The sequence below is a fragment of the Sorex fumeus genome, unplaced genomic scaffold, assembly GCF_029834395.1.
Source record: "Sorex fumeus unplaced genomic scaffold, SorFum_2.1 ptg000014l, whole genome shotgun sequence".
In the NCBI taxonomy this organism is placed as follows: Eukaryota; Metazoa; Chordata; class Mammalia; order Eulipotyphla; family Soricidae; genus Sorex; species Sorex fumeus.
In genome coordinates this window covers 2,171,539-2,199,523 of record NW_026606071.1, presented here as the reverse complement: position 1 = coordinate 2,199,523, position 27,985 = coordinate 2,171,539, and the positions used below count along the sequence as shown (strand labels likewise).

Sequence of the window (27,985 nt, the reverse complement as noted above, 5' to 3'; positions counted from 1 at the left end):
AAACAACATATATCAGAAATTTTCATTAGCTCTCCACTCCATTTACAGAAAAAGAAAGATTAAAAAATCTACTCTTTTTGGAAAACAAAGAGAAAGCCAGAACAAGTCTCCCAGTTGTGTCCTAGGCTAATTCTACACCCTGGATTATTTTAGCAAATCCAGGAAGTGGGATGTTTGCTCACATTTGGAAAGACTGACATAAATCATCTCAAATAATCTCAAGTGGCAATTATAATAGTGACAAGTTAAAGAGTTCTCCTTGTCACACTTAGCTCTTCTCACACCTCTCAAAATAAATTTCTTTCAATAAAAATTATTTTTCTTCACTAAAGAAAAAACAAAAAAGTTTTTAACCCTGGGTCTGACACAGAATAAGTCCTCAATAATTGAGAACTTAAACTAAGTCCTCAATAATTGAGAACTTAAACTGACTTGTTTCATATAATTTGATAATGTAGTTTCAAAACATGATTTAGATAAGATTCATTAAAAACATTGAAATGTTTTATAAAACTATATTAAGTAACTGATTCAACCACACAATTATTTTGATAAAATTGATTCTGATGGGCTCGTTATCACATTAAAAATCTTTAAAACTTAAGTGATAAAAGACTATCTCTATAGGCATGACTTTTATATACTAATACAAATTTTTTAAATAAAATAACGAGTCCCAGAGGGTAAGTCAGATACATCTTTTTGAAACTAAGTATAATTAGTATATGTGGTTTAACTTATAGTCTAGGCAATGTTAAATCTTTTATGCATAATTTTCATAAATTACTTGGTTTAGCCCCGCATTTCATAAAACCAACCATATTCATGTCTTAACATCTGAAAATTCTCTGAATTCATATTGGTATATTGGCACACCGATTTGCTTTGCTATACAACAGATTTTTTCTATTTTTTTTTTTTTAGTCTGTATCATGGACTGGAGGATGATTCAATGGGTTGAATGCAGGCTCAGTGTAGGAGGCCTGGCAGCAATGCCCCTCAATATCATTAGGAGCAATTCCTTGCAACAAGACGGACTAGCAATACTGGAAATGGTCCCCTCAAACAAAACAAGTATATATCAAGAAAATTACCAATGATATTAAACATTTATTGCCACAAATTTAATATAAATATACCCCAAACATTGTTGAAATAAATCAAGTCAACTTAACTAAAACATGTCATGAAGTTATACCTATAAAGGAATACTTTCCTAATTACAATGTATTCTTATACTTTTATAAATTCTATAGATTTAAACTCTATTAATGTGATGTTTAAGATTATGTCTTTCAACTGCATTCTAACTAAACATAAATTTAGTTTTCTTTACACTGAAACATACGGACTTCTGTTACTTCTCGGCATCTGTATTGCAAACCACAATGCCCAAAAGGAAAGAGGGGCAGTGGAAAGTGAAGAAAAGTGCCTGCTATAAAGGTAGGCTGGGGAAGGGGCTGACAGCAGGAGGAAAACCTGGGTTACTACTGATGGGAAACTGACACTGGTGGAGGGATGGGTGTTGGATCATTGTATGACTGAAACCAGATCATTAACAGTTTTAACTGTGTATCTCATGGTTACTCATTAAAAAAAAATTCCAATTTGCTGGGACAGAGGGGATGAGGGCGAAGGGATGAGGACTAGTATTGACAGTCCTCATGTTAAGAAATAATAAAGCCAGGGCCGTAATGATAATAGAGAGGGGACAGAGGGAATTATCGGCTTGCATTCAGCCTACTGGGATTCAGTCTCTGAACCCTACATGGTTCCGTGAGTGCTGACAGTTCTGGTCCCTGATTACAAAGCCAGAAGTGATCTGAGCAATGTTGAGTGTTGCCCCAAAACAAAACAAAGTAAAAAACAAGAAAAAGAGAAAAAACAATAAAATCACATCTCATATTTCATTCTAAATATGAATGTGTGACATTCTAATAATATTTTGGAACAATCATATTGAGACCATCCCACAAGAATTTTGACCTGGAACAGTTATCTGGGGGTCTTAGGAAGACTAAATCCCAGATCCTATCCATAAATCTTAAAAATTAAGAGCAATAAAGTATAGTCCAGAATATGGTATTTTTTTTTAAATCTTAAGTTGGCAATGACCACATCTTGCTGAGAATCTGAATACTAAAGGACTTTAATTTTTATGTAAAGAATAAACCAGGGAACTATATTATAGACAATATAAATGAAATATGTGTCTATTTTATTTTAACTTGATAGCTATATTCATTGGATTTGAACAAGTATCTATATTATGTGTTATTAGCATCATTCTGGTTCTTGTCTAAAGTACCAGTCAAGTTCATGTATTAGCTTTGTAAAAGAGAGGCAATGTCTTTAAGATATAAATGGTAGTAAAAATCAAAATAAACCTCAATAAATACCAAAAACTGAAACTAAAAAAAAAGTTCATATTATTTATTCAATATATCTGATTTCAGTTATTCATTTTAGGGTATTTCAGCAGTAATCAATTAAAATTCACATGATATATTTTTTTAAAAAGTATTCAATGTGTAGCAGGAAAAATGAAGTTTATGTATGAAATAAAGGTTACTTTTATTTTAAATTGTGTTAAATAATATGTCCAGGTTGGAAAACTAGAACTCATACCTATGTCTCTCTCATTTGACTCTCTCTTATAAAAACCTGAACTCCTTTTACTATTAAAAAAAGGGAGGGGGGATTTAAAAGAAGTGAATAAAGGAATAAAGCAATGTCAACCTCTCTGGAAAACCCAGCAAAATGTTCATGTCCTTGAAAAGGAAACTGCAAATCTACATTTATCTTAATACTAGTCTTGTTTCTCAACTAAAAATAACCAAAATTAAATCATTAAATGAAGCATAAAATGAATTTATTTGAAGATACTAGGTAGCTTACAGATTCAGAGGTGATTCTGTCAAATGAGCCTTGGTCAGGGTCTGAAGTAGGCACTGCTTAAACAAAATTTGGCCATTAAAATCATCAGAAGGTAACAAATCAGTTACTTCTTCATCTCTGAAACACTTCTTAAATAAATATGATTGTCATAGCTTATTTTTCTTCATTTTTTGTATTTTTCTATTGAAGTATCATGATTTACAACGCTATTGGCTTTATGTGTACATTATTCACACACTGTCACAACTATACAGAGTGTACCCACCTCCCTCCCACAGTATCTCCAGTATCCCTTCCTTTTCATCCAAACTCGGTTCTGAGCATCAGTCTTTTACATCATGTTGCCTTTGGCCCTTTCTTGATACCTTGCCATGTATTTATAAGTCCCATTATGAGTGATATCATTCTGTTTCTTTCCTTCCTAAACAACTTCACTTAGCATGATACCTTCCACTTCCATCCATAACGCAGCAAATTGCCTGCTTTTATCTTTCCCTAGAGCTGCATAGCATCACATTGTGTATAGATACCACAACTTCTTGATTCATTCATCTACAGTTGGGCATTATGGTTGTTTCCATATCTTGGCTACAGCAATAAGGATTGCAACAAATACTTTCTTGGAAAAGGTTTGGGTCCTAATTGACCTTAAGAGATTTTAGCCATCTGGTTCACTTAATACATTGGTTGCCACAAATATTCTCCAGTTCATCCTGAGTCTTTTTGTTTGCCTTGCTTCTAGTTCTATCCTTGTTCTTATTCCATCGTTCAGTTAAATCTAAACCTCCAAGATGTGAAGAATAAAAACTGCACTCATTTATAACCAGATACTATAGGTATTAGCGGTTTTGACAAAATAGCAAGCCATCATTATTATCAATAGACAGCATTCTTACAGTAGTCATCAAATCTTAAAGAACCTCAAACCTAAGGTAGGATCAAGATGTATAATTATTCATTCATTTGTCCATGTCTCATTCATATGCTCAAGGGTTAATTAAGTCTTCTTGCTAGGGGGTAGGGGAAGGTGTAGGATGTGGTTCCTGATTGTGATAGGGTGTTAGGGCTCACATTCAGGCTTTCCGCAGGCAAAAAATATCCTCAGGAGATACTGGATTATCTCTCCTGGGGAATAATTTTGTTAAAAATGTCCTTTAATGTGAAATTTTCTATATTTAGCAGGGTGACCATATGGGTTATCATCCAAAATTGATAAAAATCAGGTTAATTTTCAGAATTAAAGGCAGGTTTCTAGGACATTATTTAGCTTTTTAGGACAACAGCTTAAACTGGTATTATTCCAGGCAAACCTGTATGTGGAATCTTCTAATTACTTAAATTTATATAATTACTTATGTCACCTTCTATTCTTCTTAAGAAAAATTCATCATCCGTCACTGTTTTGTTGTTGTTGTTTGTTTGGGGGCAAAATACACTGATGTTCAGGGGTTACTTTAGCTTTGGTCTCTGGAATTACCTCTGGCAGTGCTTAGGTGACTATATGAAGTGCTAAGGATCAAACACAGGTTGGCCACATAAAAGCAAATGCCTTCCATGATGAAATCTCTCTCTGGCCCCCACAGTTCTTATTTTCTTCACTTCCCTCCCTCCCTCCCTCCCTCCCTTTCTTCCTTCTTCCTTCTTTCCTTCCTTCCTTCCTTCCCTCTCCCCCATTTGCTCTTTCTTTACTTTCTCTCTGTCTTCTCCCATCCTTTCTGCCAACAAATAATGGAATAGCAATGTCTTCAATAAATTTTCTAGAACAGAGTCATATTATAACAAGAGGAGGTATAGTGATAGATCATAAAAGTTTGAAAACGAGGAGGGGGTGGGAGAAAGAGATGGAGAGTAGGAAGGAAGAGGTTACAAGTGCAGAGGAGAAGGTTGTCTATTTTGTTTGGGCCAAAAAATAGATGCTACACTTATTTTACATAGTGTACTTAGAGAAAAGTATGTTTTGCAAATAACCTCTATTTTCAAAGTTGACAGAGTCTTATCATCACTTTATTGATATAGTGGCATATTTGGCATCAGTAAGTTGAATAATTACTCTAAATTTGGCAGATTTGAATTGAAATTGCTGATATAGTATTCTTCATCAAAGTGACATGTATAAACAAAGTTTAAGATGAACTACGTGCTAACATAAATCTGTGCTTATAGTTATTCTAGGAACTGTATAAGCAGACACAAATTACTATACATAGCTAATTATTTTTATTAGGGCAGAGCGATGGCACAGCGGGTAGGCCGTTTGCCTTGCACATGACCGATCTGTGTTCGATTCCTCCGTCCCTCTTGGAGAGCCTGGAAAGCTACCAAGAGTATCCCTCCTGCACGGAAAAGCCTGACAGCTACCCACGATGTATTCGATATGCCAAAAACAGTAACAAGTCTCACAATGGAGATGTTACTAGTGCCTGCTCGAGCAAATTCATGAAAAATGGGAGGACAGTGCTACAGTGCTTATTATTATTTACTTTTCTAAACTTACTATAATATAATATTACATTAGCACTGCAGCACTGTCCTGTTGTACATAGATTTGCTCGAGCGGATCCAGTAACATCTCCATTGTAAGACTCGTTACTGTGTTTGGCATATCAAATACGTCATGGGTAGCTTGGCAGGCTTTGCCGCGTGGCAGAGATACTCTCAGTAGCTTGCCGGGCTCTTGGAGAGGGGCAGAGGAATCGAACTCAGGTCAGCCAAGTTGGCGGTGTGCAAGACAAACACCTACCGCTGTGCTAGCGAAATTTTCTTAAATGTGTCACTGAAAGAGAAAAATATATAATGCTTTACATATAAAACTACATTGAGATTCTACCTATATGTAGCATTTTCAACTAGTGTTATAAAAATATCAACTCATCCAAGTTCTGATTCTTGAAACTTGCACTTTATCATATTGCATCAAAAACTTCTAAACAATGACACAATTAGAACAGTTTCTATGATTTTATACAATATTTATGGTTTCCCTACAAATTGTAATCTTAATCTCTATAGGTAAATTCTATTACATTTAATAAATCCTCTTAAATGTAATAAGTGCTTACTAACATTCTATTATTTTCCTCAAGATCACATGTTCATGAATAATAAGGGTTGAATTTCATAATTTTACATAATCTTTGTTTTACATTTTAACTATTGATAAAATCAACAAATAATGACAACCACTATCCACCTTTAGTTTGTTCCATAATTTGTTCTATGAAAATGTTGATCAATTTAATTATAAATAGAATATGACTATAAGACACATTGTATGTTAAGAAACACTTAATTAGAAGGTTTAAGGTACTTAGGACTTAGAAACATAAACTTTAGTAATAAAACTTGTACTTGCACAGCTAGAGAATATAGTATAACAGGGTAGAATTGTTGGAAATTAACTCTATTTTACCATTATCTTAATACATGACAGTATTATATGAGGATAGAGTAGCCAGGGATAATTACTTGGTGAAGTATACAAATAAAGTAATTTAAACAATTATGTCATGTCTAAATCACATTCCCATAATAAAATCCTGACATTTAAAAATGTCTCCCTGACAATAAAAATGTGGCTACTATACTTAATAGAGCTATTAATCTATGGTTATAAACTATACCTTGCAGATGAGAAGAGAAAATGTTATGCCGCCCCCTAGTGAAAAAGCCAAATTTGTAGCACCAGAATTACAGACAACCAAGACGGAAATAAAGCCATGGAAATAATGATTAAAGATAGTTAAAAGAAACTCACAGCTTTCCTAAAAAGCCAGTTTCCTAGGTGTTCAGAGTGTATTTACATGAGTCATATTTATAAGTCAAAATAATTTTTGACATATGAAGCTTTCCACAAGATTTTCTTTTTACTTAATAGAATTCTCAGGGTTCTTATTCATAAAAAATGAAAGAAGATGATTTATAAGGTTTAGGTGGTGGGATAAAAATATATGACATGCTGGAGCTGGAGAGAGAGATAATACGATATGTAAGATACCTGTCATACAGCCATGGAGTCTTTGATTCCCAGCACTCCGCAGGGCTCCCCACAACTGCTAGGAGATGATGTCCTAACACAGACAGAGCCAGGAGCAAGTCCTGACCACTACCAGAAGCAGCACAAACCCACCGCCCCCACTCTGAGCAAAATAATAATAATGATTAATAATGAAAAAAAAGAAGATAAGATATGCTAAGGGTCAATTGAGAGAAAAATATCATTCAATATTAAGTGCCTAAATTATGTAAATGAATGTGTATGAGATTGGCAGACTGAATGAGATTCTAATATGACACAAGTGTTTCATTATGAAATACTGTTCAATAAATGCCAACCTTTACTGACAGGGTACAATATGTCATAAACGGTAAAAAGTGCTTTGTAATCTCATTTACTCTGCAGTTTCATTGTCTAGGTAGTTACAATTATCTGCATTTGAAGCTAATATAACTGATATTCAGAAAGATGAATTTAATAAAATCCATAAGACTAACTGTTAATTGTAGAATTCTGTTGTGTGACCTATTATGTTTTTTTTTATTTTTCTCCCTTAACTGAACACTGATTTCATTGAAACTATCCAAGCACTCAATTGATATTTGAGTGTTGTAAACAAATGGGTATCTTTTTATGACATCTTATTATCTCATTCCTACTTCGGACAAACTTGCAGGCTATGGAATGTAGCCTGCCCACAGGGCAGTGTCTGGCAAACTCCCCGTGGCGTACCCAATATGCCAAATACCAGTAACAATGATGGGTCTCATTCTCCTAAAGAGCCTTGAATATAATCTCAGGACTAGGATGAAAGACACGTTACTGGGGCCTGCTCAAGGCAATCGACAAATAACAGGATGATGAATGAATGAATGAATGAATCCAAGTACCCACTTTATTTAATAATACACCCATCTTCTCTGACTTAGGAGTCATCCTTTGATAGAACTGATCAAAGAAACTAAGTCTGGACATCACTGAACTCCATGGTATTAAAAAAGTCTTTATGTAATTATTTTATATTAAAATAGTTTAAACCAGGGGGCTGGAGTGATAGCAGACAGGACTTTTGCCTTGCATGTGGCCTACCCAGATTCGATTCCTAGCATCCCATATGGTCCCCTGAGCACCGCCAGGAGTAATTCCTGAGTGTATGAGCCAGGAGTAACCCCTGTGCATCACCGGGTGTGACACAAAAAGCCTCCCCCCAGAAAACAAAAACAAAATAGTCTAAACCATTATTTAAGAGAAGAATTGATATTTGAGTGTTGTAAACAGCTCTACTTACTATGTACTAATTCAGATATTCATCTAGGGCTTGAGTTTAGATCCATCTGAACACAAAGTCTTTGTAATTTCTCCTTTTCTTTTAACTTTTTTGTTATCTTATTTTGACCATTATGCATAATGGCAGTAACAAAAATGTTAAATTTTACTGCATCAGGAGCAAGAACAGAATGCTGGAGTGAAAGTTATCATTCACTTCCTATCGTTTAAATGAAGAGAAGCAATTTGAAAAAAATCCTATCTTGAAGGAAATATCACGAATATAACTTTACAATATTTCTGCTAATGTTTTCTTGGATGTTTAGTGGGCTATATGTGTCACTTGAGATACATGTTTATTAAACAAAGTATTAATTCATATTTATTCCCCCTTTATATCCTTTATCAGATGCAAGAAAAGTCATGCCATACAATTCTCTCATAATTATCAACTTTCTCTTTTTGCATCTGGCCTCACTTCCTTCCCAAATCCATCTGAACTGCTTTGCAGCTCCCAGTTCGGGGCCTTTTCTAAAGTCTCGCCAAACAAACACCGCTTGTTCCACATTTAATTCTCTAGGTGTTTCCTTGTTTCTGCACAATGCAGTATGAATACGCTAAACTTTGAACACTCTGAAACCTGAGGTTTAATACTCTAACTCCTCAGAGGGCCAACATGGGAGAAAAGCAGTACCCCAGCAGTAACCATATTACTTTCTCATAACACTTCAGCAAGGCTCAAGGGAAAATTCTGAGTCATAGAGCAGGGCCTGTGTAATTTAGTGTCACAAGATTTAAAGGGAAATCCAAGGAATCCAAGTGTTTTGACCTTGCAGCCTGCCTCTGTAATCCTCCACCATGCACAGCTCACACTGCAGGCATTGCTTTCAAAAGAACCAATTTCATCAAAGCCTGCATTTTTAAGATGCAGTTGTCACAAGATGTTGCAGCAGAGTCAGAAACCCTCACCTACTTCTTTTCTGTACTTTAATCTCCATATAACTGTTAAATTCTGCCCTATGACAATATTCTTGATGTCCACACTCTAAAATACATATTAAAAAAAATCAGTAGATATCATTATCAAAATCTCTGAAGATTTTTAATTTTTCAATAAATATTTACTTGACTATTTGCCCCAATTGAAGTTTTTTCTCTCTTGAAGATTTTGAGAGGACCGGAAATATAATGAATTTTTATGTGCTTGACTAGCACATAGCTGACCCGAGTTCAATTTCTGGCACCCCTTATGATACCCTGGGTTCCACCATGAGTGATACTTGACTATAAGCCAAGAGATAGCTCTGAGCATCACCATGTGTGGCCCACAATTAAAAAAGAGAGAGAGAAAACACTATTTGCTATGCATATTTTTCAAAGATGAGCTATTGCTTTTTATTTATTTTTTATCCCAATGTTCATACTAATATAACAAAGGAGCACGTATCTTAACTCCATGTAAAATAAATTATTACTGTCTTTCACTCATAATTCTTAAAAATCTCTAGCTTCACTGCATCTTTATTCACAATAGCCAAGAAAAATGGGGGGAAATCTCAAGTGTCCAACAGTTTAATGGATTTAGAAATTTTGGTACAAATACACAATATATATTACTGAGTTACAAGAAAAGATGAAATCATGCAATTTGCTGCTGCTATATAGATGGGCTAGTGAAGACCATGCTGAAGGACACATGCTGAAGGAGAAAGACATAAAATAATATTTTTCATATGTGAAAATATCTCATATTAAGAGAATAATAAAATTGAGGAGTAGGTCTCCGGGGCTTAACTGGGGAAAGTGGGGATCAGGGGTGTTTGGAACATTGGTGGAGAGAGGCAGACATTCTTGTATTAGAACAGCAAGTATGCATGAAGTTATCATTAGCAGTATTATAAATTACAGAACCTCAGTAATTGGAATTCCAGGATTGGAAGTCATTCCTTTGAAATTCTTTTTTCTGACAGCCTTGTCTCACTTCTGTTTGTAGTCATTCACTCTTATTTCATATCTGAGAAAAATGCAGTGCCTGAGAAGTCAGTGAGTTTGTTCAGATCTAAGAATAAGGTGTAATATTCTCTTATTAAACCGGAACTGTTTCACAGTCCACCAACATCAAATGAGTTCTATGAGCATTAAGTGACTTGACAAAAAACAAGCAAAATAAAAACTTGACCATTCGACAGTCAGGCCAGAGGGAAAACACAAACACTTTCTGTTACCAAACATCCCCATCTGTCCACTAATATAAGCAAAAGCAAAAGCTGCTTCCTTAACAATGACGACTTTACCTCCGTTCTGTTCTACTTGCTTCCTAGATGAAAGTACTAAGATAAACCAGCACAGAACTGCTTTAACAGAATACAACCTAGAATAAAATTACGCTTTAATAAAATCTGCACAAAATTCTCTTACTTAATCCCAAATTCTTTAACACTATTTTGGGTTGCTTTTTATTTTTCTCTGTATATACCACAGTTTACTAACATACAAAATTCTTATCATGCGAACAAGTACCCATAAATCCAATTTGGTTTGAACTAGAGTTGTATTCCAGATGTTTTGAGTAGTGAGACATTTGACATTATTCTGTGCTTGGTTCGTTATTTGCTTATTATATATATATATATATTATAATATTTTACACGATTCTAGTATTTTACAAAAATGCTACTTAAAGTTTATTTTTTAAATGTAGACAATCAAATTGTCTGATATTAAATTTAAAACTACTTTCATCTTAAGAGAGTCTGATCTTCAAGTATAGTAGTGAAATTCAGTTAAAGTACTGAACATAAAATGGGTATCTTTTTCTTCGTTAGGGGGCCACAAGAATCTGTGTTGAGGGTTTTCTGCTCTTCATTCAGGGATCACTCCTGGGGACCATACTGAGTGCTGGGGACTGGATTTGGGTCAGCAATGCCGAACAAGAAAGCTTAGCTTTTCTGCACTGTAGCACTGTCCTCCCATTGTTCATCAATTTCCTGGAGTGGGCACCAGTAACGTCTCCATTGTGAGACTTGTTGTTACTGTTTTTTGGCATATCAAATACATTATAGGAAGTTTGCCAGGCTCTGCTGTGCTGGCAGAATAATCTCAGTAGCTTCCCGGGCTCTCCAAGAGGGACAGAAGAATCGAACCTGGGTCAGTCCTGTGCAAGGCAAATGCCTTACCCACTGTGCTATCGCTCCAGCCCACTTCCTAAAATAGCTATGTTTTATCCATTTATAAAAGTGCTTTTTATGAAGTTGTGGTTCTTTATTGAAAGATAATTGATATTCTAGGGAAGACTTGAAATAAATTTTTAATGAAATTGTATGCCAAATATTGATGAAACATTCACAAGTTATATCCATTTTAAATCCCAGACAGCTTAACAATATCAATTCTTATCTAATTCAAATGAAATACAAATATTGTTATATTTTAAATATTGGGCTGCTGTTACTTTATTGTAAAAGATATGAATAAACTCATCCAGTGTATTACTTAATGTTCTCCAGAATAATAAAATCAAAGAGAGAGATGAATTATAAATCTATCAATACATATATAGATACCTTTAAAGAATTGGAAATTCACTCAGTGATTATTTGTTTAGGAGATTATATAGGTCCAGACAAAAAGCTAGAAATTCAGGGCAGGATTTCATAATACAGGCACAAAGTATAAATTCTCTAGGAAATGTCAGGATTTGCTCTTATAATCTTCTAGTTGATTATAAGGCTCATATCCAGCTTACTTAGAGAAGTCTTCTTTCTTTTTTAAGTCAACTTATTATAGATGCTAGTCAAATCTATAAAAGAACTCCACCCTAATACTGAGATGAGAATTTATTAAACAACTGTCCAAAGGTTCGTAAAATTTAAGAGTTGCCATCACACTCAGCAGTTTTTCTAAAACCATTTAAGAAGATGGTTAATTAATGTTTGAACATGACATTTTTTATAAATATAAATACATCAAATATTCTTACTTTGAAAAAGTAAGTACATTTGATACATCAAATATTCTTACTTTGAAAAAGTAAGTATATTTGATATATTTTATAGATTTGACTAGCATCATTTATACTTTGAAAAAGTACATAACCTTCTTTTAATGGTGCCAAGTCATTAAGAAAGAATAACTAGTGCTGTATTAAGTAATGAGCCATGATTCTTCTGACAACTAGGATTAAGTTTTAGTTAATTATTAACCATAATTTATTTTAAATGTTCCTAGGAAGTGCACTGTCATGCACTTGTAAAACTAATGAAAACTTGATAGTTGTTGAAAGATTTACAAAACATTTAAAGAATTTTCTCAAAGGGAAGTAATTTGAAAGTGATAAAACAGATAAAAGTAGTTTCTGGTTGATGTTTTTAATAGGGAACAATAAAAGTATACCTCTTATCTTGCATTTAGCAATATTTTAATTAATGTAAAAATGGGAGAGATCCTTTAGAGGTTAGGGTGCTTGCCTTGCATGTGGTCAACTCCAGTTTAACTCCCCAGCACCTCCAGGAACAAACCCCTCTGTGCACAAAGCTAGACTAGCACATGAACCATAGGAGTGTGGCCCAAACACCCAGCCACAAAAAAAAGTGTTGTAGTTAGGTACAGTTTATTCATTAATGTTTGTTGTAATATACCATGGATTTTAATAGATTTTTCTTTAAGTGCGCATCAAACTCTGAATATAGAACAATTGCCTTCAATAATAATATCTTAGATACATAACATCACTAAAAACACTTCTTTTAACACAGCATACTTACATTTAAGTATAAATTCCCCTAACGTTAATATTTCCAAAACTTATTTTCTAAATATATTCAATAAACATGCTTACCAAAAGTATAGATTAATTATAAAGAAAACCGTAACATTCATGAAACTTTCAAAATCTGAACTAGTCTGTAATTTTAAGAGCAAAAAAATCATATCACTTCAAATCCACACATTTCTTTCTTACAATGGCTTTAAAATATATTGTCTGAAAATAATTTAAGTGTTTCAAATTAGATATAATCTCTGCATACATTTGAAAGTATATGCATATGTATATATATATATATATCATAAAAATTTTGAAAGCAAACCTTTTTAAGAATTGGTAAAATGAAAGGTGCTTAGAATAAAAACCAAAGGTGTATATATCCAGCAAAATATAGTTCATAGTCTAGAAAAAGGATGCTAAATTCAAATAACATTATTAATCATAGGTAATTAATTGTTGAAAATAATTGCTGTCAGAACAGTATTTAAATCCAAGTATTTTTACACATGTCATGCATTATGCAATGCATTTCTTCAGTCTAAGTTTTGCCCAGATACAAACATAGGGAATCTTTGGAGGTAAAATTCAAAGTTTTTATTGAACTTCATTTTCAGTAAATATGTTATAGCAGGAATTAAAAACCTAGAAAATGTTGATGCAGAAAAAAATAAGAAAAATAACTATTTGAATTCCAGTTGTCAAAAATAATCCAAATAATGTATTTGATGCACTTTAAACTAAGGTATGTTTTAACCAGGGTATAGCTTAACAACATTTGTCATAAAGCTCTGCTTACATTTTTAGTAAAGTCATAATGCTAATAACTCAAAAACCTTTCTTGCCTAACTTCAACAATGTGTTTTGAAAATAAAATGAAGTTCTGAAAGAACTTAATGTTCTGGATAATGTAAAGTTACAAATGCTTTACATGTTTTAAAGTTTGGCTAGAATAAAATATCAAGTATAGCAAAGAATAGATGACAACTTAATTCAAAAATAAACTCTACAACAGCCTTTAATAATGAGTGTGTAATAGATTTAAAGAAATTTGTAATAGCATATAAGCAAAAGTACTACTCATTGTTTTTAAATCACAGGTTAAATAAAAGAGACAAAATACTATTTTAAGACACAAAATTCTGACCAGCTAATAAAGTGTAGTGAATAATAATGTGAATAGGTTTATAAGATACTAATATTTTTCAATACATTAAGACATACCCTAATCCATCTTCACACCTTACCTCTCTTAAGAATATTTATTTAGGAGGATGGAGCCATAGCACAGTGGGTAGGTCTTTTGCCTTGCAATTGGCCGACCCGAGTTCAATTTCCAGCATCCCATATGGTCCCTCGAGCACCGCCAGGAGTAATTCCTGAGTGCATGAGCCAGAAGTAACCCCTGTGCATTGCCGGTGTGACCCAAAAAGCAAATATATATATATATATATATATATATATATATATATATATATAATTATCACTATCACCCTGTCGTTCATCGATTTGCTGAAACGGGCAGTAACGTCTCCATTCTTCCCTCTCATGTGCTAGTGTAGCCCGATGGCATATCGGCGGTCTTTCAGGGTCAGGGGAATGAAGACCATCATTGTTACTATTTTTGTCATATCAAGTACGCCACAGGTAGCTTGCCAGGCTCTGCTGTGTGGGTGGGATACTCTCAGTAGCTTGCCAGGCTCTCTGAGAGGGATGGAGGTTTTGGGGGCAGCCTCTAATCACCTTTACAGGTGTTCCGTCAGGCATATATGCGGGCAGGAGACTCTCGATAGCCTCCTGGGTTCTCTGAGAGTGAGAACTAGACAATAAGTGGTCGCTTTAATATATATATCTATCTATATGTATATCTATATATATATAACAATGATAACCTTTTCTTAGCATTTATACAAAAACTGATTTCTTTTGTCTTATGCACGATACTAAATTTGCCAATAAAAGGTTTTCAGAAGTCGAGATACCTTTTTAATTAAGTTCCATAAGACAAGCAGAAGTATGTAAAGAAATGACATGAGTTACAATAGTTATATTAGACCATGATATGTAGAGAAAAAGGTGAGATAGTATAATTAAAAGACATATAGAATTTTATGAATTCCCATATACTCAAGAAAAAAGACACAATTTTTCATACTTTTCAAAATCAATTCATATAAAAACTTCCTGAGTGACAAGAAACCTGCAATATGTCAAAACATGTATTTTATTCAACAGATTCAAAATGAACTGGAGCATCCCTGAATATACGTAATGCATAATAGTTGATACATAAAGTTTATCACAGAGGGTATAGTGTGTAGAATGATGCCTTGCATTGGGGGTTCTTAATGAATCTAAATGAATTAAATAACATGTTGAAAATCAATTAATATATCATTACAGCTTTTCTTGTCAAATAAGGTACGGAATATATTGGAAACAAAAGGCAACCCATAGAAACAGGGTTTGGAACAGAAACTGGTATCTATATATTTGTAGCTGAGGATGAAACAAATCAAGTTCAAATCTGAGCTCCAATATTCTATAAGTCTGGAATTTTTCCATCACATTCAAAAATGAGTAAAAAAGTGTAAAATCTACAAATATTAGCAGATTTATAACGTTCTCCAGTAGCAGGGATATCATCAGTTTCTATGGATTCCCAAATTAAGTACTTAAGTTATAAAGAAAACATGCCAGGAGACAGGAAGTCCACATTTTAATACTGACTCACTGTATAATATCAGAATTAATGGTCATTCTGCTAGAAGTCCATAATTAGTAGAACAGACACAGCAAGCTTATGTAAGAATAAAAATTCTGACCAACTAACAAAATATAATGAACAACTGACTGATTTTCAAGTTTCTGAAAACAAACTCAGAATTTATATTAAAAGTGTCAAATACATGCTAAAATATTTATAATATACATATGTATATTATATGTAATATATATGCAAACACTTCATGTAAAAAGTTTTTAAATATATAGTAAAAGAAAGTAAATCGTGTAAGTCAATTTCATAACAACCATATAACTGAATATCTATAGTTAATAAATAATTGCAAACACAATGGTGATTTAGAAATCTTAGGAAAAGAAATAAAAATTTATAGGCAATAAATCTTATATATTATTTAACTGTACAGCTTATTTGGAAAATTCTGAAGCATTAATAAAATATATGCAGATTATTCAATGAATTAGAGCTCTAAAGATAAGATGTTACATGTAATGGAAGTCATAACAGGTAGAAAGACCTTTTTCTTTGCAAAACACTGCAAAATTAATATTTGTATGTTTATTATTGAAATTGTCAAAACGAATGCATCTCAAAACTCAAGACTAGGGACAAAATTAACTACAAGTTGATTAGGTATTTTTATTGTACCTGTAACATAACATAATCTAAGGGGAAAAACTGCACATTTTGATAATCTTAGTATAAGTGACAGAATTACATTCTGGATTTCTGATTAGCAATCAGTCAATGACACTGACATATAAGTTTTATTCTAGATTTATTTTTGTGCTTTAAGTAACTACTAATTCTTGAAAAGTACTGTATAAACAGTTGTACAGCTATATTAAATTAGTATAATAAATATCCTAAAGTTCATTAAACAATTTTAATGTGTCTTTTCAAAGTATCCAGAAGTTTTGTAAGTTATCTACTAATAAACTGGACTTTCTTTAGAAAACTTAAAGTAGCTTTTTCCTCAATGATTTTGTTTTCAACTATACTTTCTTAAAATAATAAAAGGACATCTACAATTCTGTGAGAATACTTTTAAGTAAAAACACATTGCAAAATATAAACATATGATTTTTATATAGAAAATTGAAAATATGTCAAAATCAAAGACAAGAAAGTAGAAAAGATCTTGCAAACAATACTTCAAAAGCATTGTGCTTAAAATGTCATCTATATACTTTTATTTGAATGTTAAAAATGCAACCTATCTATGTTTAATAATAATAGTGCCTTATTAAAGCTGGTACTTATGAGAAGTTTCAAGTTCAGTGTTCTGTTTTTAAAAACCTAAAACTAAAATGTTCTAGTTTACATATTAATTAAGCAGTACAGTAATCTTCATAGCATACTATGTACTATAAATAATGGAATGGATGTGGGGAGGATAGATGTAGTTATTTCATCTAAATATCCTTTCATGAATGAATGTAGACCTTCATCTGTTATGCTCTATTAGAGCAAAAATTTCATTCTCTTTAAACTATTAAAGACATAGGTAAAACAAGCATAAAACGTGTACAGTAATGATTTCCTATAAGTTGGATCATATAAATATCTACATGCTTTCAGTTGGTGAAATTATCTTATTCAAGTGATAGAAACTTGAGAACTTTATAAACAAACTGGAAATACTTGTAAGATGCTAAAGTTTTTACGTCTCATTTACTACAACTAAAACAATAGAAGCTATATCAATGTCTTTTTATTTCTGTAGCTTTCAATATTTGACTAAGTTTAATTTTAGTTATCAGATTTAACTAGCTACTGCATCATGCATTTCACTCCCCAGGTTATTCCTGAAAATCTAGATCTAATTTATGATTTGTTGATGTGAATGGTCAAATCCAGAACAAACAAGTCAGGCATAAAGCAAGTTCAAGCATTGTTAGAAACCTACCTTTGAATTAAGAATCAAGATCACAGAATTTTAACAAGTGGAAGTTAAGCATATAAATCATTTTATATACACTCTAGTGAATGTATCAATTAAAATATTAAGTATGTGTATATTAACGTGTTCAGTACATTTGCCTTTCTCCATAAGTGTGAAAATTTAAAAACAAATGCGTATGTTTTTCAAAATGAAAGCTTTTTTATTTCCCCACCCCAGTATTAACTTTCCCACGCCGTTGAATTCCCTGAGTAAAATCAGAACAATTTCAGTAATCCCTTCAGCCTGCGCCTAATACTGTTTAGTACTCCACTAAGAAAGACTGTAGAGTGGTATTTTCACTTCCTTTTGTTCAACAAGCAGGTAATCCAGAACTGCCTTAAAAGCAAAAAAGTAGCCTGTTTCTTTGAGTCTTAAAAGCTGGGAGGTAGGGTCCCACAGAATGAGAGGTGGGGCATTTAAAAAAAAAACAACAAAGGAATAGTATCAATGTAAGAATTCACTAAAATTCCAGATGAGAATCTTGAGTCTTTGAAAACACACATCATAGCATGACACATTCTAAGACAGAGAAAAGTAGACTGAAAGTACTGCTTTTACATTTGTACCGATGGAGTCTGCTTTAAACTTCTACTGGACACAGCCAAGCTAAGTAATCACTTTGCAAATAAAAGGGGTGGGGGAGTGTGGAGAGACTGCTTGCTAATGGACCAGACTATAGTATAGTATGGTACTTCTGTACTCCTTCCCCCTACTCTCTCTGCAGTACTTAGCCTAAAAAGCTTCCCCTCTGCTTCCCTTTATTTTATTTTGTTTTTCTTTACTGAAGGCTACACCTCTGGGAAGTCACCAGCCCTGGAGAAACAGTTCTTTCAGGAGGTTTTGTTGCTGGGAAGGGGTGGGTGGGAGGGAGGAGTATGGAAGGGAGGCAGAGGGCGGGGAGAGAGTAGGAGCTATCACCCTGCATTATCTCCTAGCTCAGCACATCAGCTACCAACCCGGAGTGCTCTCCCTACTTCCAGCCACAAGACAAAGCGCTGTGGTCCACTGAGACCTTTCCGTGGCTGCCTGGATTTGGTTGTGCCTAGCATGTTTCCCAGATATGCGTTTCCCAGATCGTGTCCCCTGAGCGCATCCCTCACTCTGATCACCACCCTCAGTTGAGCGAGAGCCTGAAAGTTGAGAGCAGGCGGTTCTGGACCCCCAAGCGGTGCACTGCCAAATCACCACTCAAGAACTTTGCTGCTAACCCTCCAGAAGCTGGCTGACTCCTCCTGCGACCACCACTCCAGCAGCCACCAACCACCTGGCTTTCTGCCACCGCATCCCTATTCACCTTCGGCCTCCTGGGCAGAAGAAACATATGATGGGGAGAGGGAAGGGAAGGGAGGAGGTGTCACGGGAGGTCCAGGTGCTCCTCTTTCCTAAAAGGAGATCCCGTGAGCACAACGTGCTTCCATGGACAGACAGTGTTTTCCTCCAGCATAAGGGAGCAGGGTGGTTGCAAGTCCGGAGCACTGGAGAAGTGTCAGTGGAAGAAGCCACAGCTTGCAGCTCCCCTGTCCTCCGTGATCCGGCCTTTTTCTCACCTTACTCTCCCCTCTCCCCTCTAGCCCCCCGACCCCCCACCCCTGCACGCAGGATAGATCGATCCATCTATTCTGCAGTCAATTCAATCGCCAGGTCTCCAAGTCACCTTACAGTAACCTTAATGCAGAGAGAGCGAGAGCGCGAGCGCATTACCAGAGTTCTGTTCCCGTTCTTGCTCAGAGGGCCCCGGAAAACTCCCTTGACGTTGCGAAAGTGTCCGTTGCTGAGATGCGCGGAGCTGATGACAATGTAGTAACACTCCATGGGGCGGCCGCCAGCTCCCGCGCCGCACGCAGCCCGCGCTCCTCCCGCAGGCACCCGCGCCCGCCGCAGCGCCGGAGCCCGGGCCGGGCCGGCGGGGAGCCGCGGGCGGGACCAGCCGCCGCCTCTCTCGGCAGCCCGCGGGGAGACGCTCGCCGTGCGCCTCGGCCGAGCGCGCCCCGGCCCCGCCGGCCCCGCACCGAGCGGGGTGGGGCGCCCGGAGCCGCGGGCGGTCGGTGGGCGCCCGGGCCGCGTCCGCGCTCGCTCGCAGTGGCCGAGGCGGCGGGCGCGCGTGTTCTTATAGCGAGCGGCGCGCGCGGGCCGCCGCGTCGAGCCAATCGCAGGCGGCGGCCGGCCGATCCCGCGGGCCGGCAGAGGGGCGCAGCTGCCGCCCTCCCGCCCGGCCGCCGGGACCACCGGCCCCCGCGCCAGGCGGGACGCGCCGCCCGCGAGACGCCCCCCGCGCCGCGCCCCGGCGCCCAGGACCCCGGAGTCGCGCGGACTCCAGCCAGCGGAGGGGAGGGTGGAGCAGGGAGGGGGGCGGTGGAAAGACTGGGGGCTTCGGGTGACCTGGCAGCGGGGGATGGGGGCGGGATCGAGCGGCCAGGGGTGGGCGTGAATCAATGCGTAGCTCGAACCCGAACCCGCCGCGCCCAGAGCCGCCGAGCCGGGCGGGAACACGCGGTCGCTTCCCCTTCCCCAGCTAGGGAGTTATCGGTGCCCGCTGGGGGTCCGGCTGCTTTCGCGTCATTGGCTCTGCGCGCATTCCTGGCAGGGAGCTTGGATGCTGCTCCGGAGCTGAGAGCAAGACCAGGAGATGTCAGGGTCCTCCCTCCCCCTCCTTCCCCCCCCCCCTCCCCCGGTCCATCCACCGCCGCCTCCTGTTTTCAGGGCTGATGAGGACCGGTGTGGACCCTCTGGGGGGTGGGGAGGGGGGTGGCGAGGAGTGCGACGGGGTTAAAATGGGGACTCCACCTGCCTGCTCTTCATCCATACACCCCCCCCCCCCCCCCCCCCACACACACACACACACACACTCTGGAGAAGCCCAGTTCTTCGTAAATTGCCAAAGCTGAACCGGCTGGGCTGCTGCTTTGCTGCAAAGAAGCAGCTGCCAAGTGCTGGTTTGCTTTTTTTCTCTCTCTCTCTTTCCTCTCTCGAGTTATGTTCCCATGGCATGAGCAGGAGCGAACAAAAGCGTTTGCCCTGCATGCAGCCAGAGATGGAAAATGTCCTGCAAAAGAACGAATGGGTCACTAAGGAAAGTGGGGAGGGGGGTCTAGCGCTGTGCTCCCTGAAGCCTGACACCAGCGCTGTGCGTTCAGGGACCAGGGCAGCCGGAGGCTTTCACCGTCCTCCCTCTCTCCAAGTTGGTTGTCTCCGAATTTCACTCCTCGGAGGTGGTGGGTGGGAGCATCCCATCAGGTATAAACACGACTCATTAGTCCGCACTCAGAAAGATCGATCCCAGTCTGTGGGTGGCTGGGAGATGGGGCCTTCAGTGGGTTTGCTGAGGGCTTTCTTTGCCTCTTGCCTTGAATAGCTTAATTGGTTAAGGCAGATTCCAGACATCCTGATGCTTCTGTGTCAGAGCAAGCCACACTGTGATGTGAACTGGAGTTTATCCTATTTACCTGAAGGTCAAGGTTTCAAGCCTCCTGGAAGTTGCCGGTATAGGATTTTATATAGCAAGCAATGAAAAACACAATATGATCCTTAAATGAATCTGCCAGCTTGATAGCACCCTTTGGAAGAGAAAGAGAAGAGAGGAGTGTGTGTGAGAAAAACAATTGGCATGTGAGTAAATTACAGGGGTTGAACTGATAGCGAGGAGTTCCTTTCATCTAAGGGAAATTCACATGTGCCAAGCTGCAATTCAAATAAAGAACAAAAAAGTTGGTGTGGCTTTATCAAAGCTCATTATGAAATGTCAGAGTTATTTAGAGGCTCTTGGCAAAATTTCTCAGATATCCACTTGGGGGAGTCTGGAAGTCTTAGGAGAAAGGGAACAAGAATTTGCAAAACTTCTATGTTCCAAACAGACATAATACTTTGTTAGAATTTAGTATGGACAAATCTATAAGAAAACATGTTTCGCTAGCATGCTAAATATTGTACAAAATAAAATTGATCTTTGGTTCACATAGCAGAGTTAATTTTCATGTATATTTTGAGGATGCAGCCATTCTCCAGACATATCAATTTGGAAAGAACTTGTAATCGGTATAATTTGCATTATGTCCTTTGAAGATGGGTAAGATTGCAGTTATTAGACTAGACATGAAACCTTTATTACTGAACAAAGCCAAGGAATAATCTAAGAAAATGGAATGTGCCCTATAAATGAAAAGATCAAATAATGTGATTTTATTTTTGTACATGTGCAAGACATAATATTCAAACCTTGGGGGAGTTGCCATATTCTTCTCATCAAATATTTCTGTCAAAATACTTAGATCTTTAAATCTTTATCTATGTCTTGAAACTCAATTTCCAATTCTGGACACAGTAACCAAAGGTATATAAATTGACCCATGGTACATAATTGATGTATGTAACCTTTGAAAGATATAATACAGTTGCTACTAATGCATAAAAGTTTGACTGTATAAACTATTCATTAGATGTACGACACTCATTATGTTTACCAGGCTATGTTGAGTGTGGCTTTTGTTTTATCCTATGAACCTTAATGTTCAGGGAAACTACAGGCCACAATCATATGCAATCTAGTTTCTAACTACAGTGAATTGCTACTAGATATAAGGGATTATTATGATAATTGTATTATGTCTAGTAATATGGAATTTTCAGCAAATGAAATAACTTTTAAAGTTAAAATTTGCTAAATATTTAGAGACATATAAGTGAGAAATAAGGCCTTCCCTTATCATTTCAAAGACGCATATTTTTGAGGGTGGGTCAATAAATTAAAATAAGAGGTGATAAATTACATTTCTCTTCAACTTGTTGCTCTCATTTCTTCTATCATTGTGCAAAGAAAGTATGTAAATAAATCAGTCATTAAATTTATATTGTGTCATGGTTTCAACTATCCATGACTTAGTCTTATTATTTAGAGCAAATCTGATTTTTGTTATTAGTAACTATTTTGAAAACAATTGTTCTCTGTACTGATGCTACTCCAATTTTTAAAAATATTTTTCCAGTTGGAGAAGTCATGCATTAGATTAAATATTGATTACTTTAAATATTTAGAATCAATGTTTCTTAATCAGAAAATATTTTCAAGTATAGAATAACTATAGAGAACTTTTATTTAATTGTCACCTATCTAGTTAGCACTTCGATCACGATCAGGATCATCCTGTTGTTCATCAATTGCCTCGAGCAGGCACCAGTAACATCTATTTCATCCTAGCCCTGAGATTTTAAAAAGTTCCATATTCAAGGCTCTTTCAGAGTTAGGAGAATGAGACCTGTCATTGTTACTGGTGTTTGGCATATTGGGTATGCCACAGGGAGCTTGCCAGATTCTGCCGTGTGGGCAGGCCACATTCAGTAGCCTGCCAGGTTCTCCAGAGTAAGAACTAGGTAATAAGATGTCTGGCAGCTGGGTTTTATAGTCTCTGGGTCTTGGCCGTTGATGGGACTACACGGCGCCAGGGGGCCAGTTGGTGGATGTGACCCCTGCCTACTGGAAGATGGAGGATCTGGGTGGAGGATGCTCAGCCCCGATCCGAGTAGGCTTGGAGATCTCGGCCCCGGGACCCACATGCCTTTGTTCCTCTGCAGGTACCTTCATGCATGTGGAGAGTAGTCTTAGCATGGTTAGCACTTAATTGGTTTAATAAAAAACTTTAAGACAAAAACTGTTGTTACACAGATGGAAGGTCCTACGTTTGATCATATGCATAAAAAACATTTATATAAATGATATTGGTGTTTTAAGATTTGCAATTTTTTCCAAATTATCCCAAAGCTGAATTTTTGGACTATCTGTAATGTCATTCCCTCCTTCATGTAGCCTCCTACAATTCCAAAAATCAAGATTTCCCCTGCAGTTGCTTGTACTAACTTACCTCTCTTTCCATTGTTCTTCATTTATTTGACATCAGAACAGTAGGTTTTTGCTGGCAATAGAGCATAGGCACCTGGCTTGCTCCTGACTGACACAAGATTTCAGAGCAATGCAGATTCCCTGCAATATAACATAAACATCATGTCCCATTTCAAAAATGAATAGCAGGACGCTGCACCTTGAATCCTGACCTGATTGACCATCAGCACTTCCAGAGGAACATGATGGTTCCCTGCATTTGCCTATTGCTTTTTGAGAAGAGACAGTAGGCTGTTCATCTCTATGTCTGGCCTTTGTGCTTCTTATCACGAAAATCTGAATGTGTTTATTCTTTAACAGCAATTTCTCACCACTAAAGTGAATGATTTACAATTTTGGTGAACTTCCATGTTTCTGCACATCAGCCCTGATCCTTAATACAATGATCAGTTGTAACTAGGCTCTGTAGTTTACACTCCTTTTGTTTGTATTGAGAGCTGTGATGACATTGGTTTTGAGTAAATGCAAAAGCATTTAGGACTTGTTTGTTCCATGACCAATGTAGACTTTATGCTGATATTCTGCATGAATGATGGCCTGGCAGAGCTAAATTGTGTAATAGTGGTGGAAGATGTATGTGACCTTAGAATACCCATGTTTGTGAAATCTTCTCCTAACTATAACCCCGAGGTCAGGATAGTTCTCAGAGCAAAAACAGCTTTGGTTTTAAAATATAAACGAACAGCAAAAATGCACCCTGGGAAGAAAAAAAATTTTTTAAAATAAAATTATTCAGCCGTTTAAGGATTTAGAGGGAAATGGGCAAAAATAAAATAGAACTCACTTTCTTTAAGGGTGACTGCTCTTTCGCTATGTATCCCACTCTCTGCTCTTAATGTACACACCGAATGTTGATATGCTTACTAATTATTTAAAATGTCTCTGGCAGATTAAACAATAACTCAGGTGCTGGAGACTAGGGTGGGGAGCAATATTGTCTCTAATAAATGGCCAGTCTGTGAGCTAATTCATGGTTGCCCAGGTAACCCTAATGCTTAGACATCCATGTGTATCTGTTTGTACCTTTTTGTGTGCTTCATTCTCTGTGACAGGTCCTGGCTGGATAGAGGTTGAAGTGCCAATCCAGTAGGCATTAGATATATGTTCAGCATAAACATTGGGCCTATTTAGGTCTGACACACACATACCGATAGACAAGTTCAGTTTTGAGGTAGGATTTGGTTTCAACAAGGCAACATCATCTGTTGTATTAAGTATTAAACAGTTTGATGTTTTTATGTTGTTTTTTTGTTTGATTTCTATTTTTGTTTTGTATTTGCATAGAAAATATGTTTATTGGCTTTGTAATTAAAAATTGTATCTACAGTACCATGTCAATATATTTAAGTAAAATGATACTACAAATTAATTTAATTTATGCTATGGGATCTGAAGTAAAGATCTTTTTGCTATTTAAGTCTCCTGAGAAAACCGGTATTTAGTAGTCATAGAATATATATTGAATAGTCATTATTGACATCATCTCCATCTTTCACTGTTCTCATGGGACTTGAGCAAAGCTGGTGATATTTTTTTTTTTTTTAATAATTTATTTATTTATTGAATCACTGTGGGAAAAGTTACAGAGCTTTCGGGTTTAGGTCTCAGTCATGTAGATACCGAACACATTTCCCTTTACCAATACTCATTTTTAACCCCGAACCCCAATAGACCCCCACCTCCCACCCCTCCCAATTCTTGCGAGGCAGATGAGTTCTAGTTAATACTCTATCTACTTTGACTAGATAGATTATTTCGATAGAAGATGCACAACTATTGTTTAGAGCTTACGACCCACCCCCCCCCTCCCAATCAGACATGCTGAAACAGCGTTGTGAAATGATTTGCTTTCTACAACTTGGTTTAAGAATAAAATGAGGTCGCGCGGCCGCGATAGCGGCCCCGCGGTTTTGAATTTCTGCTATTTTACTTATTGACCCTGGAAGAATTTCTATTAAAAGTTAGCTAGTTAAGAGATGGATTTCTGTGCCCTGGAGTCGTGGCCGTGCCGGAGAGCCGCTCGTGGGGGGCAGCTGGCGACCTCGGTGGGGCGTGGGGGACGGCCCACAAAGCCCCCCTTCCCATGAGGTCCCCGCCGCTCCCCCGAGCCCGGCTCAAACCCGCTTTCCACAAGGCTCCCGTGCGGCCGCCATCTTTCTTTCCAGAGAGGAGCGGGCGGGCCGGTCAACGCCCTTCCCCCTCCGGGCAGGCTTGGTGGCGCGGATCAACACAAGTCCATTTGCTTTTCTGCTCCAAGCGGCTGGTTCTCTGTGCTAAGTCCTTGTGCCTCCGGGGCCGTGGCCGTGCCGGAGAGCCGCTCGTGGGGGGCAGCTGGCGACCTTGGTGGGGCGTGGGGGACGGCCCACAAAGCCCCCCTTCCCATGAGGTCCCCGCCGCTCCCCCGAGCCCGGCTCAAACCCGCTTTCCACAAGGCTCCCGTGCGGCCGCCATCTTTCTTTCCAGAGAGGAGCGGGCGGGCCGGTCAACGCCCTTCCCCCTCCGGGCAGGCTTGGTGGCGCGGATCAACACAAGTCCATTTGCTTTTCTGCTCCAAGCGGCTGGTTCTCTGTGCTAAGTCCTTGTGCCTCCGGGGCCGTGGCCGTGCCGGAGAGCCGCTCGTGGGGGGCAGCTGGCGACCTTGGTGGGGCGTGGGGGACGGCCCACAAAGCCCCCCTTCCCATGAGGTCCCCGCCGCTCCCCCGAGCCCGGCTCAAACCCGCTTTCCACAAGGCTCCCGTGCGGCCGCCATCTTTCTTTCCAGAGAGGAGCGGGCGGGCCGGTCAACGCCCTTCCCCCTCCGGGCAGGCTTGGTGGCGCGGATCAACACAAGTCCATTTGCTTTTCTGCTCCAAGCGGCTGGTTCTCTGTGCTAAGTCCTTGTGCCTCCGGGGCCGTGGCCGTGCCGGAGAGCCGCTCGTGGGGGGCAGCTGGCGACCTTGGTGGGGCGTGGGGGACGGCCCACAAAGCCCCCCTTCCCATGAGGTCCCCGCCGCTCCCCCGAGCCCGGCTCAAACCCGCTTTCCACAAGGCTCCCGTGCGGCCGCCATCTTTCTTTCCAGAGAGGAGCGGGCGGGCCGGTCAACGCCCTTCCCCCTCCGGGCAGGCTTGGTGGCGTGGATCAACACAAGTCCATTTGCTTTTCTGCTCCAAGCGGCTGGTTCTCTGTGCTAAGTCCTTGTGCCTCCGGGGCCTGTCCGTGCCGGAGAGCCGCTCGTGGGGGGCAGCTGGCGACCTCGGTGGGGCGTGGGGGACGGCCCACAAAGCCCCCCTTCCCATGAGGTCCCCGCCGCTCCCCCGAGCCCGGCTCAAACCCGCTTTCCACAAGGCTCCCGTGCGGCCGCCATCTTTCTTTCCAGAGAGGAGCCAAAGCTGGTGATATTTTAAAATAATAATTATTGACTACCCCAAAGAAGAGTAATCTTTTATTCGTTTTTTCTTATTTGAGTTCTTCTAGATTAAACATGATGTTTGAAAAAACAATTACTGTGTTTGAATGATTCTAATACCATATGATTGTAAGTTCCCCTCTCTCCAAAAGTAAAATGTCACTGTTAGATATTTGTGTAGGCATTTCCACTTATTGATAAATACAACTAAAGCAATAGTTAAATAAAACATAACAAATTTTATTTAAATTTCTTGGCTAGTTATGGGCTACCTTTAAAAGGTATACTCTCTTTGTTTACACAATTAATTGTTTTAAATTTTTGTCAACCTTCCTAGAATCAATAATTTAACAGAATTCTCCAAAATCAATATATATTTAAGTTTATAGCTGAGAATGTGTTTTTTGTGTGTTAGTGGAAATGTAGGAATTATGAAATTATGGAAATTAATGGATGTAAAATCAATTAGAGAAAATTCTACATTTAACTTAAAGTTCAACCCCAACAAAAAAATAGAAATAGTTTATATCTTGTGATGCTTTCATAAGATTTCTCACAGATCTAAAAGATAAAAAAAGTCTTTTTATCAGACACATAACTGATGAAAACGAGCAAACAAGAATTAAAAAAATAGAAGAGATGAAACAGTTAAGAAAAAACAATACCACAGACAGTGTGTGCAGAGTTACATGATAGATATGTTAAGCTGGGGAAAATATTGAGATAATGAAATTAGTGAATATCATCTACACCAGTGATTAGAGAGATAAAAATCAACTGGGAAAACATTTTGGCCTAGAGTTATAAATTTATTTAAAGATTATATGTGGTGACATAAACGAAGTGAAAACTAATTTAGAATTTGACATTAGCAAATGAGTGGTTAGTAATGCGTTTTATTGAGATACGAAAGTATAAAAGAAATAGACTGGAGAAATTCTAAATCTTAGAAAACTTAATACATTTGATGTGATGTTTTTATGTCCAAGTGGATATAGAGCAGATAGCCAGGTATTTGGGATAATAGGGTATTTGGGATCAGATATGCATTTTGGAGTCATGTTCATATCCATGATGATTAATAGATGTGGGTTACAT

At 38.1% G+C, this 27,985-nt stretch overlaps 1 protein-coding gene across 1 annotated transcript in view; it reads right to left on the bottom strand.

Annotated features, from left to right (window-relative positions):
• The window catches only part of ZNF804A (zinc finger protein 804A), a 275,918-nt gene extending 256,462 nt beyond the window's left edge, over positions 1 to 19,456 (bottom strand). The window contains exon 1 of the mRNA XM_056111641.1: positions 19,313 to 19,456. Within this exon, the coding sequence (XP_055967616.1) occupies positions 19,313 to 19,423 (111 nt within the window). The 5' untranslated portion in view covers positions 19,424 to 19,456. The remainder of the gene's footprint in view (positions 1 to 19,312) is intronic.
• Positions 19,457 to 27,985: the final 8,529 nt, after the last annotated feature.